The 22,441-nt window shown below is 42.4% G+C and overlaps 1 protein-coding gene across 1 annotated transcript; it reads right to left on the bottom strand.

Moving 5' to 3' along the window:
* Window positions 1-1,202: 1,202 nt before the first annotated feature.
* Window positions 1,203-2,153, bottom strand: LOC135888218 (olfactory receptor 5AR1-like). The gene has a single exon (XM_065416028.1). It carries the CDS (start codon window positions 2,148-2,150, stop codon window positions 1,203-1,205), a length of 948 nt encoding a protein of 315 aa, XP_065272100.1. The 5' UTR covers window positions 2,151-2,153.
* Between the last annotated feature and the right edge of the window lie 20,288 nt (window positions 2,154-22,441).

Here is a 22,441-nt window from a genome sequence, read left to right as displayed (position 1 = left end):
ACATGGTTAGCCAAGTCTTCCCCCAGTAGCATGGGAATGGGATAATTGTCATAGACTGCAAAAGTCCACATTCCTGACCAGCCCTTGTACTGGACATGCAACTTGGCTGTAGGCAAGGTTACAGACTGTGACACGAAGGGTTGAATTGTCACTGTAGCCTCCGGGTTGATGAGTTTGGGGTCCACTAGGGATTGGTGGATAGTTGACACTTGTGCCCCAGTGTCCCTCCAAGCGATAACCTTCTTTCCGCCCACTCTCAAGGTTTCCCTTCGCTCCGAGGGTATGAGAGAGGCATCTGGGTCTGGGGTTCTTTGGTGTGATTGGGGTGTAATGAACTGTAATCGGTTGGGGTTCTTGGGGCAGTGAGCCTTTATATGCCCCAGTTCATTACATTTAAAACATCGCCCTGCTAAGGTATCACCGGGGCGATGTTGGTTGATGGAGACTGGTGTGGTGGGGTGAGAAGGCGTCTGGGGTTTCCCTTGGGATGTGGGTGGGGCCTTGGGTTGTCCCCGGTGATAAGGTTTTGTTTCGGTTTGCCCCTTCTGATATTCGCTCCAACTGCTACTAGCTTTTTTCTTTTCTGTCACCTCCACCCATTTGGCTCCAATCTCCCCCGCCTCGGTTACAGTTTTGGGCTTCCCATCTAGGATGTACCTTTCTATTTCCTCAGGAACACCCTCTAAAAACTGCTCCATTTGCAATAGGAAGGGCAACTCTTCCGTAGATTTAACATTTGCTCCTGATATCCAGGCATCCCAATTTTTCCCAATGTGGTAGGCATGTCGGGTAAATGACACATCAGGTTTCCACCTTAGGGCTCTGAACCGCCGACGGGCATGCTCAGGTGTTAGCCCCATTCTGATTCTGGCCTTGTTTTTAAAAAGTTCATAACTGTTCATGTGTTCCTTAGGCATTTCAGCCGCCACCTCTGCTAAGGGTCCACTGAGCTGCGGCCTCAGCTCTACCATGTACTGGGTTGGAGGGATGTCGTATCCAAGGCAGGCCCTTTCAAAATTTTCTAAGAAATTTTCCCAGATGTCTCAAAAACTCATAGTTTTATAGCTGGATAAAAATAAGAAAGAAAAACAATGAAACAGTGTGTCATAATTTTGTAGGTTTTTTTTGTTGCTCCATTTTTTTGTGCAAATTAAAATGAACACTGACACGCTGTGTTCTGTCTCTATGTTGAAATGCAAGGTTCATTTTGTCAAGGATTTGTGGCCCATAGTCCTTCTCAAAGCTTCTTTCACATCCTTGTTCCTCAGGCTGTAGATGAAGGGATTCAACATGGGGATGACAAAGGTGTAAAACACGGATACTGCTTTCCTTGGGTACAGAGAAGATAACCAAGTGGGCTGGACGTACATGAAAGCAGTGGTCCCATAAAATAAAGTCACAACCAACATGTGGGAGGTGCAGGTGGAGAAGGCTCTGCACCTTCCCTCGGCAGAGCGAATCCTGAGGATGGTGGAGATGATATAGGTGTAGGAGATGAGCACAATCAGGGCAGTGCTCGCTATAATGAATCCACATAAGGTAAACATCACAAGATTATTGATGTACGTGTCACTGCATGAGAGACTAATCAAGGGAGGGCCATCACAGAAGAAATGATCAATCTCATTAAGCCCACAATAGTGCAGCGTAAAGGTGAAGCCTGTTTGCACCATGGCGTTCACACAGCCGCAGATATATGACCCTACCACCATCTGAATGCAAACCCACTTGGACATGGTGACAGGATATAGGAGCGGGTTGCAGATGGCGGTGTATCGATCATATGCCATCGCTGCCAGGAGGAACCCTTCGGTGGCGAGGAAGAGACAGAAGAAGAAGAATTGTGTGGCACATCCGTTATAGGAAATGGCTTTGTTCTCTGCTAGGAAGCTCACAATGGCTTTGGGGGCGATGGTGGAGGTGAAGCAGAGGTCTAAGAGTGACAGGTTCATGAGGAAGAAGTACATGGGGGTGTGAAGGCGAGAGCTGACTCTAATGATGAGGACCAGGATGGTGTTTCCTAGCACGGTTACTGTGTAAATCACCAGGAACAATACAGAGGGGATCATCTGACATCCTGGACCGTTTTCAAACCCCAGCAGGATGAATTCCGTGACTGCTGTGCGGTTCTGCTCTCTCACTGGCGCCATGGCTGTTAAATCCTTTGGAAAAGGCGTGAGATAAGGATTAAAGAAGAGGCAAATGAAGAAGATGCAATGATGGGCTTCATGAAAAGAGGGAGGATGGTTATGTGGAATAGACCCTGGTCTGAGACTCAGCAGATCATTGTTCATTTTCCAGCTCTGCCACAGACTCCCTGTGAGGCCTTGGCCCAGTCACTTGGGCTGGGATTTCCAAAGCAGCCAAAGGGAATTGGGCACTCAAATCCATTAAATTTCAATAGGATTTAGTCACCTAGAACCAGATTTTTGAAGGTGTTTCTGTGCCTAGTGGAATTTTCAAAAGCGACAAGGCACCAAAATCTCATTGAGTTCAATGAGTGATAGACACCTAGATGCTTTTGCAAAATCTCACTAGGCTCCTAGATTCCTAGATTCCAAGACCAGAAGGGGCCATTCTGATCAATACCTTTAATCCTAAATGCCTAAATACCATAAATTGATCCTAAATATATTTAAAAATCAGGGGCCTAACCATTAAGGTCTTGTGAAAACTCTCAGCTTTGATATTTCTGCCCCTTAGTTCCCGGTCCTGAAAATGAAGATCATATTATTTCCAGAACTCAGAGGGTGTTGTGATAATAAAATTATTAATATTTTGGAATTGCTCAAATGCTACCATGGCAAGGGATAAAAAAGTACCTTGTGAGTGATTTTCAAAATGAGCCACCCAACTCCCCATTGACTTTTTATAATATTTGTGTCCTTAATTCACTAAAGTTCTATTGAAAATCTCATCATAGATAGATTAAATTTGATGGCAAAGCTGCCTTTGACTTGACTGTAAGCAGATAAGGCCCTCGTAATCCAAGTTAAACAAATTCCACATCAAATTTGAGTTGTTCTTCTGGAAGGCATCTTTTCTAGATTAGCAGCCAAATTAACCCGCTATTCCTTACAGTTGTAATACAAAGCACATCTCTTCAGCCAAGTTGGACAATTGCAGACTCTATCCACTCATGTGTGATCCCATTGATTTATAAAAAGGTGGGAGAAAGAGACTTTAACATCAATAATATCATACAAGAAGATTGGATAACCTTGAAAACTGGAGTAATAGAAATGGGGATGAAATTTAATAGAATAAGTACAAAGTCATGCACTTAGGGACTAACAACAGGATTTTTGCTATAAGCTGTGGACATATCAGTTGGAAGTGACGGAGTAGGAGAAAGACCTGGGTGTACTTGTCAGTCACAGGATAACTATGACCCATCAATATGATGTGGCCATGAAAAAGGCTAATGCAATCCTAGGATGCATCAGGAGAAGTATTTCCAAAAGAGATAGGGAAGTGTAATTACCATTATACAAGGCACAGATGAGACCTCATCTGGAATACAGTGTGCAATTCTGGTCACCCATGTTTAAGAAAGATGAATTCACACTGGAACAGGTACAGAGAAGGGCTACTAGGATGATCAGAGGAATGGAGAACCTTCCTTACAAGAGGAGACTTAAGAAGCTTGACTTGTTTAGCCTAACCAAATGAAGGCTGAGGAGAAATATGATTGCTCTCTATACATACATCAGAGGGATAAACATCAGGGAAGGAGAGGAGTTCTTTAAGTTAAGGGCCAATATTGGCATAAGAACAAATGGATATAAACTGACCATCAACAAGTTCAGGCGTGAAATTAGATGAAGGTTTCTAACCATCAGAGGAGTGACGTTCTGGAACAGCCTTCCACGGGGAGCAGTGGGGACAAAAAACCTAACTTATGAAGGGGATTGTATGATGAGACTGCCTACAATGGCATGTGGCCCATATGCAACTTCTAGTAGCAAATATCTCCAATAGCCAGAGATGGGACACTAGATGGGGAAGGCTCTAAGTTACTACAGAAAATTCTTTCCCAGGTGTCTGGCTGGTGCATTTCTCCCACATGCTCAAGGGCTAACTGATCTCCATATTTGGCATCAGGAAGGAATTTTCCCCTGGTCAGATTGGCAGACCGTGACGGTTTTCGCCTTCCTCTGGAGCATGAGGTGTGGATTAATAGCAGGGTTGAACTAGAGTAAATGGCAGATTCTCTGTAACTTGAAGTCATTAAATCATGATTTCAGGACTTGAGTAACTCAACTCAAGGTTACAGGTCTATTACAAGAGTGGGTAGACAAGGTTCTGTGGACTGCGACGTGCAGGAGGTCAGACTAGATGATCACAATGGTCCCTTCTGGCCTTAAAATCTGTGAATCTGGGTTGGTCCTGGGTCTGGTACTATTCAATATTTTAATTAAAAACTTGGATAATAGAGTGGGGAGTATGCTTATAACATTTGTGAATCATAGAATCATAGAATCTTACGTTTAAAAAGGACCGCAAGGGTCATTGAGTCCAACCCCCTGCCAAGAGGCAGGATTTGTTGCTTCTAAACCATCCAAGACAGATGTCTATCCAGCTTGGATGACATCAAGCTGGATAGCCACCTATCTTGGGGTTCACAAGCACTTTGGAGGACGGGACTAGAAATCAAAAGGATCTTGACAAACTGGAGAAATGCTCTGAAATGAGCAAACTGAAATTCAGTAAAGAAAACTGCAAAGTACTATACCTAGGAAGAAAAACATTAATTGTACAACTACAAAATGAGAAACAACTGGCTAGGTGGTGGTACTGATGAAAAGGATCTGGGGGTTATAGTGGATCACAAATTGGATATGAATCAACAATGTGATGCAGTTGCGAAAGGCTACCATTCTGGTGTGCTCTAACAGGAGTGTCGTATGTAAGACATGGGAGGTAATTATCCCACTCTACTTGGCACTGGTGAGGCCTCAGCTGGAGTACTGTGTCCAGTTCTGGGTGCCACACTTTAGGAAATTTGTGGACAAATTGGAGAGAGACCAGAGGAGAACAACAAAAATGATGAGAGATTTAGAAAATCTGACCTACCAGGAAAGGTTAAAAAAACTAGGCACGTTTAGTCTTGAGAAAAGAAAACTGAAGGGGCACCTGATGAGAGTCTTCAAATATGTTAAGGACTTCTATAAAGAGAATTGTGAGCAATTGTTCTCCATGTTCACTGAATGTAGGACAAGAAGTGAAGGGTTCAATCTGCAGCAAGGAAGACTTAGGTTAGATATCAGGAAATTTTTTCTAACTGTAAAGGTAGCTGAGCTCTGGAATAGGCTTCAAAAGGAAGGTGTGGAATCCCTGTCATTGGAAGTTTTTTTAAAAAAGGTTAGTCAAAGTTGTAAGGGAATTCACAAACTGTCACCATAGATGTGATTCTCTTCTGTCAGATGAAAGACAGCTGAGATCTCAACACTGGAATCTAGGGCAACACCTGAAGATGTTCAGGGAATCCTCTGAAGATGCAGAGATGTCTGTGTTTCTCTGATTCCAGTGAAGTGTTAATTCTGCCTCATGCTAGATTATTGAAGTTGGGATTTTCAGGGGTATGCGTCTCCTATTGAACTGACTGAGCTAGCAATTTTCAGACTCTTCTGAGTACTGCAGGTTAATTTTTGGAGGGAAATCCTTCAATGGTCTTCTTGAATTCTCTCATTCCTCCATTTCAGCACTATCCTAAGCCCCCCAGCCCAACCTGCCCCTCCATTCCTGAAAGAGGTTAGTTGTATTAATGCATTCACTGTTGTGAGAGCAGTAGATAGGTCACATCAAATGGCTATCTCTGAATCAGGAGGTTAATTACCTTTGTATATGGCATGGTAGAGACGAACTGTCCACTTTTGGTGTGCACGCTTCTAAAAGGACATTGAGAAAATGAAAAGGGTTCAGAGAAGAGATACAAAAATGAGTTGAGGTTTTACAATGAACTAATAAAGGAGATCAATCTATTTAAATTATTCAAGAGATGGTTAAGACATGATTTGATCATGGTCTATAAATGCCTGATGGTAGAAGATATTAGCTTTTTTAGACACAACATCACAATTGGAGCTCATGAACATACAGTTGCCCTCAATTCATGTAGAAAAATTGGAGTGGGTGCAGAAAATAACCACAAAAATTATTTGAGTGGCGGAGAAAATACCTTACAGTGAGAGAATTAAAGAGCTCAATAAGTTTAGCGTCTCAAAACAGAGATCAGGAGATGATCATAGAAGCATTGAAATGTAAGGCTGGAAGGGACCTCAAAAGGTCATTTAGTCCATTCCCCTGCACAGAGAAAGGACCAAGTATACGTAGACCATCCCTGAGAGGTATTTGTCTAACCTGTTCTTAAAAAAACCTCCAATGACAGAGATTCCACAACCTCCCTTCAAAGCCTATTGCAGTGCTTAACTAGCCTTATAGTTAGAAGTTTTTCCTAATATCTAACCTAAATCTCCCTTGCTGCAGATTAAGCTCATTACTTCTTTTCCTGTCTTCAATGGACATGGAGAACAATTGATCTCTGTCTTCTTTATAATAGCCCTTAATATATTTGAAGATGGTTAACAGGTCCCCCGCCCCCCCAGGCTTCTTTTCTCAAGACTGAACATGCCTAGTTTTTTTTAACCTTTCCTCATAGGTCAGGTTTTCTAAACCTTTGATCAATTTTGTGGTCTCTTCTGTACTCTCTCCAATTTGTCCACATCTTTCTTAAAGTGTGGCGCCCGGAACTGACATAGTACTCCAGCTGAGTCCTCAGCAATGCCTGGTAGAGCGGGACATTTATCTCCTGTGTCTTACATACAACATTCCTGTCAATACACCCCAGAATGATATTAGCCTTTTTCACAGCTGTATCTCATTGTTGGCTCATATTCAATTTGTTTCCACTATAACCCCCAGATCCTTTTCAGCAGTACTACCACCTAGCCAATTGCTTCCCATTTTTTAATTGTGCAATTGATTTTTTCCTCCAAGGTATAGTATTTTGTACTTTTCTTTACTGAATAATACCAAACCCAGGACAGACCTCTTCAGGATCCCACTAGATATGTTCCCCCTGTTTGACAGCAAACCACTGATAGCTACTCTTTGAGCACAGTCTTTCAGTATTTTACCAACTTATAGTAATTTCATCTAGACCACATTTTCCTACTTTGCTTATGACAATGGAACATTCAAGAAATATAATTTCTACAGCTTTGCCCCTATCCGCTAGGTCAATTACCCTGTCAAAGAAGGAAATGAGTTTGAATTGGCATGATTTGTTCTTCACAAATCCATGTTGGCTATAACTTATTACCCTGTTATCCTCCAGCGGCTTACACATTGATTGTTTAATAATTTGTTCCAGTAGCTTTCCAGGTACCAAAGTTCTGACTGATCTAAAATTCCCTGGGTCCTCTTTCATCCTCTTTTTTAAAGACGGGAACTATATGTGCCGTTCTCCAGTCCTCTGGGACCTCATCCATCCTCCATGAGTTCTCAAAGATAATCGCTAATGGTTCTAAGATTGCTTCATTTAGTTCCTTAAGTACCCTAGGATGAATTTCATCAGGCCCTGTTGAGTTGAATACATTTAACTTATCTAAATATTCTTTGACCTGTTCTTTCCTTATTTTGGCTTGTGTTCCTTCCCCCTTGTTGTTAGTATTAATTGTGTTAAACGTCTGGTCACCATTAAGCTTTTTAGTGAAGACTGAAGCAAAATAGCCATTAAATACCTCAGCCTTCTTAATATTATCAGTTATTGGCTCTCCTATCCTATTAAGTAGACAACCTACACTTTCCTTTGCCCTTCTCTTACTCCTAGTATAGTATTAGAGAACCTCTTCTCAGTGCCTTTTATGTCCCTTACTAGGTGTAACACATTTTGTGCCTTAGCCTTTCGGATTTTGTCCCTCATGTTTGTGCTGTCCTTTTGTACTCATCCTTAGCATCCTATGTTTCCACTTTTTTTATTCCTTTTTCATTTTCACAACATTAAAAGCTCCTGATGGAGCCATATTGGCCTCTTACTATTCTTCCTATCTTTCTTTCACATCAGGATAGTTTGCTGTAACACCTTTAAGACTGTATCTTTGAGAAACTGCCAACTCTCATGAACTCCTTTTTCCCTTACATTTTCTTCTCATGGGACCATACCTACCCATTCGCTGAGTTTTGAAGTACATTGCCCTTATTCTGCTGCTCTCACTCCTTCATTTCCTTAAAATTATTACATTTATCATTTCATGATCACTTTCACTCAAATTACCTTCAGCCTTCAGATTCTCAACCAATTCCTTCTTGTTAGTCCTAATCAAGTCTGAAATGGCTTTCCGCCTGGTTACTTCCTCCACCTTTTGAAACAAAAGTGGTCCCCCAAACATTCCAAGAACATGTTGACTATTTTGTGTTTTGCCATATTACTTTTCCAACTGATGTCTTGGTAGTTAAAGTCCCCCATTATTATCAGGTCTTATGTTTTAGATATTTTTGTTATTTGTTCTAGAAATTCCTCATCCATCTCCTCTTCCTGATTTCGTGATCTATAGCAGACCCCTACCATGACATCACCCCTGTATTTTCACCCTTTTATTTTCACCCAGAGACTTTCAACTGGTCTGCCTCTCACCTCCTTCTGGACCTCAGAACAAATCTATGAATCTACAAATCTGTGTGGTCTCCTTAAGGCAGAAATTATTTAATTTAGGTCTGATTTAAAAATCTGATAAATTACTTGTGTAGGGGCCATTCTCATGTGGATTCAACCAGACACACTGAAACACATTCACACACATACTGCCTCCGCCCAATACTTTGCTGTTACAAAAGCTTATTAGCATGTTTGCATATTAGCATATATCCCTGCTGGCAAAAATGGAAAACTAAAAGGATAAAGACTGCATATTTAAGAAAGTCCTTTGAACTTTGTGACTCTTATGGCAGTTCTTCAACTCACCAGTCTGTGAAAATTATTTGAAGTTGAGGATGCCGTTGGGTTCCTTCACCCCAGCACAGGAAATGAAGAAATGCCTTTTCACCCAGTCCTGTGACTTCTGGAGATAAAGATACGATAGCATAAACTGATGGCCCGTCTCTGACAAGGCTTCTTAAAGTCTCATGGCTTTATTTTTCTCTCCCTCCCACAACTCCACCCAGGGGCCGCAGGACAAATCAGAATAGAGCACTCCCCCTAGAATTACTTGGCCTTTCAACCAACAGAGATAGATTCAGACATTGTTATCAAAATCAGGATGGTGGGGGAAGATATCTCAATTTTGGAGAAGTCATCTGAAAACCCAGCAGCCTCGGCACTGTATAATTGAACATTGCTGAGTGTATATTTCCAAACAAGGAGATATGTATTATAAGTGGCTTTTATTTTCCCCCTAAGAAATCCAACAGGATTTCTTAAAGTATCTTAAAGTAAGGAGTTATACTTTAAACATATGTCTTTCTTGTATATATGTAACAGATAAGGCATTGTAACCTATGTTGGGAGTGGAAGGGGGTGGTTTTCTGGTTTACATAATGGTCAGAATCAGCTACATTGACTCCAGTGGAGTTACTCCTGATTTATACCAGGGTGAGTGAGAGGCAAATCAGACCCTCAGTCTGTAGCCAGACCCTGGAAAGTTCTCTGAGTGTGTTTGAAATTAGACTGATTAGATTTGATTGGGCTAGCAGGTCAAATGGTATTTTTTGTCTACTCCCTGAAATTATTAATTTAACTCTGAGAGTCAGATGTTGGGTGTGACTATCTGTACTTATCAGTTTAACATTTCCCTGAGAGGTGTGAGTGTATCCCACAATTCATTGTGAAAATGTCCTCCAAGATAGCATGCCAGAAGGTGGGGAAAAGGACAATGGGATGCCTATCCCTACCCATAATGACAGGTTTCAGAGTAGCAGCCGTGTTAGTCTGTATCCGCAAAAATAACAGGAGTACTTGTGGCACCTTAGAGACTAACAAATTTATTAGAGCATAAGCTTTCGTGGGCTACAACCCACTTCTTCGGATGCATATAGAGTGAAACATATATTGAGGAGATATATATACACACATACAGAGAGCATGAACAGGTGGGAGTTGTCTTACCAACTCTGAGAGGCCAATTAAGTAAGAGAAAAAAAACTTTTGAAGTGATAATCAAGATAGCCCAGTACAGACAGTTTGATAAGAAGCAAGTGTGAGAATACTTACAAGGGGAGATAGATTCAATGTTTGTAATGTTTGTAATGCAAACTAGACACAATCAACTCAGGGTTAAATAGGGATTGGGAATGGCTGAGCCATTACAAACATTGAATCTATCTCCCCTTGTAAGTATTCTCACACTTGCTTCTTATCAAACTGTCTGTACTGGGCTATCTTGATTATCACTTCAAAAGTTTTTTTTCTCTTACTTAATTGGCCTCTCAGAGTTGGTAAGACAACTCCCACCTGTTCATGCTCTCTGTATGTGTGTATATATATCTCCTCAATATATGTTTCACTCTATATGCATCCGAAGAAGTGGGTTGTAGCCCACGAAAGCTTATGCTCTAATAAATTTGTTAGTCTCTAAGGTGCCACAAGTACTCCTGTTATTTATCCCTACCCAGATTGGCACACATCTTTTGCCAATAATACCTGATGCTATGTGGACACAATGCACCAGCACAACTGGCCAAGTGTGAATGCACACCGCTGAATTAGTTTTGTCAGTAGTGGAACTGGCTGGAAACTCAAATTCCCATTCTGTGGGAAATTCTGACATTTCAAAAAGAAAAAAGTTATGTTGGAGAATTTTTTTTTAAATTTCCCACAGATTGGGAATTCCCAAATTTTGTTTAGAATATTTTGTTTTGACTTTTCAAAATGTTTCTATCTCTTCACAAACTGCTCAGAGGCCCAGGAACCTGCCAGGCAGCAAAGTGGGAAGTTCTAGGGGAATGGAAGCCCCATCTCCTGGTTTTACAAGCACTTAGGTGCCTTATTTCCATTGAAATCAGTGGAAGTGAGGCACATTTGTAAATCCCACTTGGTCTAAAAATCTGCCCCCAAATCCATTAAGGACTGTGAAGCACTCAGATACTGCAGCGATGAGAGCTAGATAAGTACTTAGAGAGTAGAGCTGATCTAAAATTTACCCATTGAACAATTTTTTCTTCAAATAAAATGCTGTTTTGTTGAAATTGAAAGTTTCCATGGGAAAGTGTCTATTTCTTCAAAATATCATTGAAAAAAATGAAATGAATTTTTGTGACAAGATTTGCTAAGCATTTCAACAAAAGTTCCATTTCAACCTTATTGGAATGTGATGTTGCGATTTTTCATTTCAAAAGAAACTTTCTGTTTCAAAATTTATTGTATTTTAGCAAATACAATATAAAATAAAACAAGTTAAAAGCAGATTTTTATCCCAATGGAATATTTTTATTGACCCAAAAAGAGGTTTTTATCAAAACAATTGCTTTGTGGGAAATTTTGATTTTGTTCCAATTTGGGACCAGATACTCAGATGGTGTAAATTGAGATAACTTCCATGGAAGTCTAGGCTGCAACTCCACTGGCCAACTCTATATTTCAATCTAACCCCCTTTAAACTAAGTGATAACTAAGGCCTCACATGCTCATTTGAACTAATCAAAAACTGGTAAATATTTTTCATGAAAACTCCTGAAAATGTGAAATAATGTACAAGTATCAGAAAGCAATCTTTTTCATTAATTCACCATTTTTCACGAAAAATGTTTATTGAAAATTTTATTTTCAGTTTTTCATTTTTTGGTTTCCTCTCTTTTTCCTCACTTCCACCCCTTCCCCCGCCTTTGCTTCATTTTCCATTTTTGCCACTGAAAAAAAGAAAAGGAAAGGAAAGGAGAAAGGGGGAGGAAAAGTTAAAAAAACTGAAAAGCAAAATGTTACATTGTGACACAAAAAGGAATGATATATGTCACACATATGTCAATGAGGTCATGATGTTCGCCCTCTGCAATGTCATCATAGCTGTCGCCATGGTGGTGATATTCACCTCCTATGCCTTCATCCCCTCCACCATTCTCAAGACCTGCTCTGCAGTAGGTAGGTATAAAGCCTTCTTCACCTGTGCCTCCCACATGATGGCCATGAGTCTGTTCTATGGGACAGCCTTCTTCATCTATGCCCAGCCAGTCACTATATCCATTCCCAACTAGAGCAGAATGGTGTCCATGTTCTATACACTGGTGATCCCCATGCTAAACCCTCTCATCTACAGCCTCAGGAACAAGGATGTGAAAGAGGCTCTCGGGAGTATGATGGGGAAAAAGAAGCTTTTTTCAATTAACTGAATAGAGTCCTGGGTCCAGTGGGGGTGCACATCACCCTATTCAGGAGCAGAGCTGGTCTAAGGACAGGAGTTCAGTCTAGTATATCTGGAGCTGCGAGTCCCAGTCAGGAATCCTGGGTTCTACTCCCAGTTCAGCTCTCGTTGTGCCTCATAGATTAATAGGACCAGCAGTTGCAAATTGGGGAAGAGAAGAGAGCTCTACTCAGTGTACACCAGCTGAAGGTATGACCTTAGTCTTTAAGGCATCCATTCCATCTCTTTTTTTATTATTATTATTTTTTGCATCCGTTCCATCTCTGCTATATATCAGAAAGGAAAAAAATATTCCTGTCCATCATTTGCTAATCAACTTGTGCTCTAAAACATGTTGGTTGAGAGCTCCTAAATACACTAGCTTGGTTCAGTTCAGGTGCTATTCCCACCTCCCAACATATTTCTTACCATCTCGAGAAGCCATTGACCTGTATAACATCCTCAGTTAAGGATGTACTGAGATGAAGTGGATTTCACTTACTCCCCATTTAAACTTGTTTTCTGTTTTATTATTTTGCTATTTCTTGCTCTTGGGAAAGTTGGCCAGCTCTGGCTGATTCCTTATGTTATATGTGGGGATGGTCAAACCATTTCTGCTAAAACTTCTTTTGAAGAGAAAATAAGATTTTTCAAGTAAATAAAAATTTTCAGTAAAGTTTCTCCTTTCTGTACAAAATTTGTCTTGAAAAAACTGAACACCTGAAACCATAATTTTTTTGATTTTCTGTTGACAAGTGAAATATTCCAGACAAAAAGTGAAATGTTTCATCCAAAAATTGAGGTCTTTTAATTCTGAAATGCCACTGCAGTGCCTTGTGGGAGTTATAGTTCAGGTGCCTCATGTCCCAATTATCCTCTGTGAGCAGGTCCCCAACTGGACTTAATTTTCCATGATGTATCACAGCCATGTGACTTGCATGATGTACCACCTTCACTCACCAGGACCTGATCCTGCATGGTAGTGAGGCTGGGATTCTCAAAGGAGGCTGAGGGAGTTAGGCACCTGATTCCCTTGTCAATTCAATGGGAACTGGACACCTAACTCCTATAGGAAATCTCCTTAAATCTCAGTAACTTAAGAGTTCTCAGTGGGAGTTGGGAGCCTTTAAAGGCAATTCCCAGCACCTTGTAGGATTAAGACCTATACAATCATGGTGTTTTCAGTTACTCAGGCTGGGACTCTCAAAGGAGCCTAAAGGAGTTGGGCATCTGACCTTCACTGAAATTCAGTAGGGCCCCAGCTCAACAAATGAAAAACCAGCTTGTCCAACCAAGTATGATTCAGGGGAAGAAGAGTTTCATTTCAAAGCAGAAGCAATGCCTCTTCCAAGAATAAGGCATCAATGTCACTATTGCTGATTTACACCAGATGGGAATCTGTCCCCATTGACTCCAATGGGGCAATGCTGGGCGTTTGATCCCAATAGAGGCGTCCAGATTTACATCAGATGGTGATATGGCTCCATTAAGTCTGATAGAGCAATGCTGATTTATATCAGCTGGGGGTCTGTCCCAATAGCTCCATTGATTTATGCCAGCTGGGGGTCTGACTTGAGAACTTTATACTGTAACAAACTCATAAAGAAGGCCAACACAGAGTGTGGCTTTGAGAATTTCTGAACGTTACCCTTAGCTCTGAGGAAATCATTGAACTATGAGATGAATTGTGTTTTCTACCCACCTTCCCATATTAGCAGAGGAGCATGGTGGGGACGCTTTGGAAGAGCTGGTTCAGGAACATCAAGGCACCCCTTGCAAACAGGGGCGGTCTGCTGGTCACGCGGATTCGGCGGCGCACCTGCTGGTGGTCCGCTGGTCATGCGGATTCGGTGGCATGCCTGCGGGAGGTCTGCCGGTGCCACAGCATCGGCGTCCCTGCTGAATTTGCACCGAAGCTGCGGGACTGGCGGACCTCCGGCAGGCATGCTGCCGAAAGCAGCCTGACTGCTGCCCTCATGGCGACCGGCATGCTGCCCCCCACAGCTTGCCACCCCAGGCACGCGCTTGCTGCGCTGGTGCCTGGAGCCACCCCTGCTTGCAAAGTTATTTTGTTTGAACATCCCCAGTCCATATTGCAAAAGAAAGAGTGGTGTTAATCTTCCCTGCTCTGACCACAACCTAAGCTCCACCCATTCATAATTCAAACTAAAATGTCACTCACAAGAGACTGTCCCTCTTCTTGCTTGTTTGATTTGATCAGCAGGAAAATAGTTGATGTCTTTGACATTTATAGCATCACCATTAAGTTTCAGGATGAACAATTTACTGGCCAAAAACTGGGTTTGCGACAAAACAAAAATTTCCCCCCAAAATCTCCTTCCTACAAAAAAAGTTTTATTTTCCATCTGAAAACTGGAAAACTGCAAATTTTCATCCACCTTAACTCTCCAGCCTGGGTTGTCTCTCATGATGATTTCCTAGTGACAAGCAGCTGTTATCACTCAGGTGCTGTTATCACTCCAGGTGCTGTTATCACTCAGCCACCAACATACAGAGACTCACCCAAGTAAGTTGCATGAATGCTCTCTAAGCCACTCATGAACTATATAGAGGGAGACACCAGCAAATACCCCTAGGCCCCAGTCTTGCACCCCAGAAATGCACCATCTTACACTGCTCAAGACCTTCTCTTGAAGCTCATTAATTAGTTTGCCACTTTGTCAAAGGATAGTGGACATGCACCAGCCTTTGTAATCTGAGCAAATTCCCCAAGCACTTTAGACAAGCTCACTGGTAAAAATAAAACATTCAAATATATCGGAAGGACAGAACAGGCCGTGCAGGGGGAGGAGTGGCACTATATGTTAAAGAAAGTGTAGATTCAAATGAAGTAAAAATCTTAAGCGAATCCACTGGTTCCATAGAGTCTCTATGCATAGAAATTTCATGCTCTAGTAAAAATATAACATTAGGGATCTATTATCGACCACCTGACCAGGACAGTAATAGTGATGATGAAATGCTAAGGGAAATTAGAGAGGCTATCAAAATTAAGAACCCAATAATAGTGTAATTATATTATATTTTTTATAGTGTAAAAATAATAGTGGGGGATTTCAATTATCCCCATATTGACTGGGAACATTTCACTTCAGGACGAAATGCAGAGATAAAATTTCTCGATACTTTAAATGACTGCTTCATGGAGCAGCTGGTACGGGAACCCACAAGGGGAGAGGCGACTCTAGATTTAATCCTGAGTGGAGCGCAGGAGCTGGTCCAAGAGGTAACTATAGCGGGACCGCTTGGAAATAGTGACCATAATACAATAGCATTCAACATCCCTGTGGTGGGAAGAACACCTCAACTGCCCAACACTGTGGCCTTTAATTTCAAAAGGGGGAACTATACAAAAATGAGGGGGTTAGTTAGACAAAAGTTAAAAGGTACAGTGACTAAAGTGAAATCCCTGCAAGTTGCGTGGGCCCTTTTTAAAGACACCATAATAGAGGCTCAACTTCAACGTATACCCCAAATTAAGAAAAACAGTAAAAGAACTAAAAAAGAGCCACCGTGGCTTAACAACCATGTAAAAGAAGCAGTGAGAGATAAAAAGACTTCCTTTAAAAAGTGGAAGTCAAATCCTAGTGAGGCAAATAGAAAGGAGCACAAACACTGCCAACTTAAGTGCAAGAGTGTAATAAGAAAAGCCAAAGAGGAGTTTGAAGAACGGCTAGCCAAAAACTCCAAAGGTAATAACAAAATGTTTTTTAAGTACATCAGAAGCAGGAAGCCTGCTAAACAACCAGTGGGGCCCCTTGACGATGAAAATACAAAAGGAGCGCTTAAAGATGATAAAGTCATTGCGGAGAAACTAAATGGATTCTTTGCTTCAGTCTTCACGGCTGAGGATGTTAGGGAGATTCCCAAACCTGAGCTGGCTTTTGTAGGTGACAAATCTGAGGAACTGTCACAGATTGAAGTATCACTAGAGGAGGTTTTGGAATTAATTGATAAACTCAACATTAACAAGTCACTGGGACCAGATGGCATTCACCCAAGAGTTCTGAAAGAACTCAAATGTGAAGTTGCGGAACTATTAACTAAGGTTTGTAACCTGTCCTTTAAATCGGCTTCGGTACCCAATGACTGGAAGTTAGCTAATGTAACGCCAATATTTAAAAAGGGCTCTAGGGGTGATCCCGACAATTACAGACCGGTAAGTCTAACGTCGGTACCGGGCAAATTAGTTGAAACAATAGTAAAGAACAAAATTGTCAGACACATAGAAAAACATAAACTCTTGAGCAATAGTCAACATGGTTTCTGTAAAGGGAAATCGTGTCTTACTAATCTATTAGAGTTCTTTGAAGGGGTCAACAAACATGTGGACAAGGGGGATCCGGTGGACATAGTGTACTTAGATTTCCAGAAAGCCTTTGACAAGGTCCCTCACCAAAGGCTCTTACGTAAATTAAGCTGTCATGGGATAAAAGGGAAGGTCCTTTCATAGATTGAGAACTGGTTAAAGGACAGGGAACAAAGGGTAGGAATTAATGGTAAATTCTCAGAATGGAGAGGGGTAACTAGTGGTGTTCCCCAAGGGTCAGTCCTAGGACCAATCCTATTCAATTTATTCATAAATGATCTGGAGAAAGGGGTAAACAGTGAGGTGGCAAAGTTTGCAGATGATACTAAACTACTCAAGATAGTTAAGACCAAAGCAGATTGTGAAGAACTTCAAAAAGATCTCACAAAACTAAGTGATTGGGCAGCAAAATGGCAAATGAAATTTAATGTGGATAAATGTAAAGTAATGCACATTGGAAAAAATAACCCCAACTATACATACAACATGATGGGGGCTAATTTAGCTACAACGAGTCAGGAAAAAGATCTTGGCGTCATCGTGGATAGTTCTCTAAAGATGTCCACGCAGTGTGCAGAGGCGGTCAAAAAAGCAAACAGGATGTTAGGAATCATTAAAAAGGGGATAGAGAATAAGACTGAGAATATATTATTGCCCTTATATAAATCCATGGTACGCCCACATCTCGAATACTGTGTACAGATGTGGTCTCCTCACCTCAAAAAAGATATTCTAGCACTAGAAAAGGTTCAGAAAAGAGCAACTAAAATGATTAAGGGTTTAGAGAGGGTCCCATATGAGGAAAGATTAAAGAGGCTAGGACTCTTCAGTTTGGAAAAGAGAAGACTAAGGGGGGACATGATAGAGGTATATAAAATCATGAGTGATGTTGAGAAAGTGGATAAGGAAAAGTTATTTACTTATTCCCATAATACAAGAACTAGGGGTCACCAAATTAAATTAATAGGCAGCAGGTTTAAAACAAATAAAAGGAAGTTCTTCTTCACGCAGCGCACAGTCAACTTGTGGAACTCCTTACCTGAGGAGGTTGTGAAGGCTAGGACTATAACAATGTTTAAAAGGGGACTGGATAAATTCATGGTGGCTAAGTCCATAAATGGCTATTAGCCAGGATGGGTAAGAATGGTGTCCCTAGCCTCTGTTCGTCAGAGGATGGAGATGGATGGCAGGAGAGAGATCACTTGATCATTGCCTGTTAGGTTCACTCCCTCTGGGGCACCTGGCATTGGCCACTGTCGGTAGACAGATACTGGGCTAGATGGACCTTTGGTCTGACCCAGTACGGCCTTTCTTATGTTCTTATGTTCTTAAATAAGTTTAACTACAGAAAGACATAAGGCATAAAGGTCAGAGACAGTTACCTAAGAAAATAAAAAGTAAACACACATTGTAAATCCTAAACTCTATTAGACTAAGCAATATTTGGATTGTACAGCTTTTCTCACCCCACTGGATGTCACAGGCAGGCTACAGTTCTTAATACACAGATTGAATTTCCTTCTCAGCCTGGGACCAATCTCCTCAGTTCAAAGTCTTTGTCTTCCCAGCATTCTTGTTACCTTCAGCATAGGTGGGGGAGGAGAGTGGTGGTCTCAGGATGCCACTGTCCCTTATTTTGAACTCTCAATTCATCTCATGTCCCAGAGAAGATACTGGCCTAGGCATGTCCTGGTGGGCAGTTGCGCAACTGAGTCATAGAGTTGAGCAATCCCCATTGTGTGGTGCTTGGGCAACTGTCTCTTACAGAATTGTAAACCTCTTGTTTACAATTCCCCTGCTAGTCAATGGCTTGTGATGGTCGCTTAATGCCTGTTTGGATGTGGGTCACCTCCTTTCTTGCCACCGGATAGCTAGCTGTGGGCATCTCCCAGCCACACAACATATTTCACATCAACCATATAGCAGAATATCATAATTCCATATACAATGATTATACAGATATTTTGACAGAACAATGAGTTTCAACATATCATGACCTTTCATTGGATATCTTACATGGCAACCTTTGCACAAAATATCATAATCATATACAAATTATTAGTATGGGGGTTACAGGGTGCTATTTTAAGGTACAGTGCATCACAAAGGCAAGCAGTGATAAACTTAAAGGGAGGGGAGTTCATAGATACATATATTCCAAGGCCAGAAGGGACCATTGTGATCATCTAGTCTGATCTCCGGTATAACACAGGCCATAGAACTTCCCCACAATAATCCTAGCGTAGATCTTTTAGAAAAACATCCAGTCTTGATTTAAAAATTGTCAGCGATGGAAAATACATCACCCTTGGTAAATTGTTCCAATGGTTAATTACTCTCACTGTTAAAAATTTGCATCTTATTTCCAGTCTGAATTTGTCTAGCTTCACCTTCCACTCAGTGGATCACAATGTACCTTTCTCTGTGTCACACCTTAATCTTCTCTTTGTTAAGCTAAATAGATTAAGCTCTTGGAGTCTATCACTATAAGGCATGTTTTCTAATCCTTTAACCATTCTTGTGGCTCTTCTTTGAACCCTCTCCCATTTCTCACCATCCTTCTTGAATGGTGGACACCAGAACTGGTCACAGTATTCCAGCAGCAGTTGCACCAATGCCATATACAGAGGTAAAGTAACCTCTCTACTCCTACTCGAGATTCCCCTGTTTGTGCATCCCAGGATCACATTAGTCCTTTTGCCTACAGCATTGCACTGGGAGTTAATGTTCAGCTGATTACCCCCCCCCTCCCACCCCCCGGTGCCCCCAAAATCTTTTTCAAAGTCAATGCTTCCCAGGACAGAGTCCCCAGCCTGTAAGCATGGCCTACATTGTTTATTCTGAGATGTATACATTTACATTTAGCCATATTAAAACACAAAAGTTCTTCCACATTTGTTCATCAGTTTCTTGGAAGATATTTGCATCCAATTTGTAAACAGGCTGAGAGTAATTGTCTATGTCTGGGATTTTCAGTGGAGCCCAAGGGAGTCGAGTGACCAAATCCCATTGAAATTCATTTGCCTATGATCCCAATTTTTAATCATCTCTGTGCTGTAACCCTTTGGGAGTGAGACTTGTTTGTACGAAAATGTTCCAAAGGTTTTGTTTACATAGCGTTATAGAAATGTAGGGATGGAAGGGACCCCAAGAGGTCATTTTGTCCATGCCCCCATGCTGAGGGAGGAGTAAATATACTTAGACCATCCCTGACCATCTAATCTGCTATTTAAATCTAATTTTTGCAGGGCAGATTTATTTTCTATGCTGGAAATGTAGCCTGGACTTTTCAAAAGCAGCAAAGGGAGTCAAGTGCCCAACTCCCATTACCACACTTTGGGAGTTCGGTGCCTAATTCCTTTAGGCTCTTTGGCTCCTGCCAGGCTCTGTTTCAACCTCAGCACTAGAGCTGGTCACTATTTTCCATCTAACACAATTTGGACAAAAAATGACTTTTTATCAAAAACAATGTCGGGAAAATTTTATTTTCTGCAAAAACTGAAAATGTGTTGGTCAAAAGCATTTCAGGTTTTGGTAATAATATTCAGTATTTGAAATATGATTTTTAACAGAAAGCACTGAATCTCTGTTCAGAACAGCCCTACACCATTGCTTAATGCAGGGGTTCACAATTTTTTACCCCTGAGGCCCACCTGTGCTGCTGATGGACCCAATCACGGCATTGTCCCTGGGAGGCCTGTGGGGCTGATGATCCAGGAGGCCCGGCAGCCATGGATTGCGGGGGGTGGCGACTCAGAGCGGGAATGGCCGTGAACCCTCCAGCCTCCTCCAGGTGCCCTGGGAGTCGCCACCTCTTGGGGATGGCCCCTTCTCCTCACCCTCCGCCCATCGCCTGGCGTCACCACTTCCCCTCAGCTGCCCGCCGGGGGTGGTGAGCTCCTCCGGCTCTGGGCAGAGTCCACTGCTGGCCACCATGCCATTGCTGTCCGCTTCTCAACGCCCCTCATCCTCCCCATGTCTGTGCCAGCAAACCACCCAAGACTATGGTACAACCCATCTTTGGGCCGCAGCTCACAGTTTGGGAACCCCTGGATTAATGGAATGACAACAGCTCTGCTAGCAAGGGAATCTGCACAGCTGAATGCACATCTTATAAAGCACTTTAGAAAGATGGGACAGCACCATTACCTTAATTCTACTAAAGGGAAACTGAGGCACGGATAGGGAATGTGACTTGTCCAAGGTCACACAGCAGGCCAATGGGAGCATCAAGAATAGAACCCAAGTGTCCTGATTTCTTGTTTTCTTCAGTAACTAGAGATAATAGCATGGAGAGTACACTTGTAAAATTTGAGGTCTAGAGGACCTCTCAAAGTCCCTTCCAGTCCTATGATTTTATGATTCTATGGTGCCTCACAATGGGATTCAAAAAAATCAGCATGATAGGTGGCTCCTCGCCTAAGCTAGCCAATGAGAGATTCCAAGAAGAGGGTTGTGTCCTAAGCCCCGCCCCACTCCTAGAGATAGGTGCCTATGTCCAGGATGTGGGGAGGTGCCTCCCTCTGGCTGGGATTCTCGGCTGCAACCTCTCTCTTGGTGTTTGGTGCCTATGGTGCTATTCCAAGAAGCTGGGGGATGGGGGGGCAGAGGAAGGAAGAGCTCCTGCATAACTTTTAGCTCAGTGGTTAGGATGCTCACATGAAGCGGCGGCTCCAGGCACCAGCACTCCAAGCGCATGCCTGGGGCGGCAAGCCGTGGGGGGCGCCCTGCCGGTCCCTGCGAGGGCGGCAGTCAGGCAGCCTTTGGTGGCTTGCCTGTGGGAGGTCTGCCAGTCCTGCAGATTCGGCGGCAATTCGGCGGCGGGTACGCCGAATCTGCAGGACCGGGGACCTCCCACAGGCAAGCCGCCAAAGGCATCCTGCCTGCCATGCTTGGGGCGGCAAAAAAGCTAGAGCCGCCCCTGCTCCCTCTACCTGAGGGAAAGTAGGGGATTTGCTACCTCCTAGGTGAGCGCTCTAATCACCAAGCTGAAGAGTCATCCTCATGCTTGCTCTCTCTCTCTCTCTCTGGCCTATGGATTCTTTCATTATTTATTCACAGTGGAACAGCTTAAATAGGAGGGACTGGGGAAGCCCAACATCGCAATATACCATAACCCCTCAGAGGTGACAGATCCCTGTTCAAATCCTTTCTCCCCCTCAGGCAGAGGGGGGATTTCAACTGGGGGTCTCCCACATGCTGGATGAATACCATGACAACTGGTCTAAAACTTATCAGAGAACTCCTCCACCTTGTGTTTCCACCCCGTCCCCTGTTTGTTTTGTATAAACTTGCCTATAGGAGCCTAATCTGGTAAGTGAACTCTGAGCATGCTTACCAGATCAGGCTCCTCAGGCTGGTTAGATGAAGGAACAACTATCTTCCCCTATTTTCTGCATCACTGTGGGGCTCAGATGTCCAGATACCTGGCATGGGGCTTCAGTACTCATGCTCAGAGGCAGAATCATAGGTGCCTAGGGAACTTTTTCCTGAAAAAAATTAGGTTCCAAGAGAGTTGAGGCAGCTGAGCAGGGTTTTGTGATTCCCAGTGAGGCCTGATTCTGGGATTTATGCACCTAACATAGCAGATAGGTACCTAAGTTCTTTAGTGAATCTAGCCCATGGTTGCCTAATTCTCATATTTCCCTTTGAAACACTTTACTTTGGAAGGTCTCTAGGGAGCAGGGACTGGCTCTCACTATTTTTTTTTTACTTTGCCAAGTCGTTGGGGTTCTGATCTCATTTGATGCCTAAGGGTGTTAATGTAATAATAATAAAT

Source organism: Emys orbicularis, chromosome 13 (genome assembly GCF_028017835.1).
Source record: "Emys orbicularis isolate rEmyOrb1 chromosome 13, rEmyOrb1.hap1, whole genome shotgun sequence".
Taxonomy (NCBI): domain Eukaryota; kingdom Metazoa; phylum Chordata; order Testudines; family Emydidae; genus Emys; species Emys orbicularis.
Note: the sequence above shows the minus strand (reverse complement) of the source record. Positions and strands in the feature narration are given on the sequence as shown.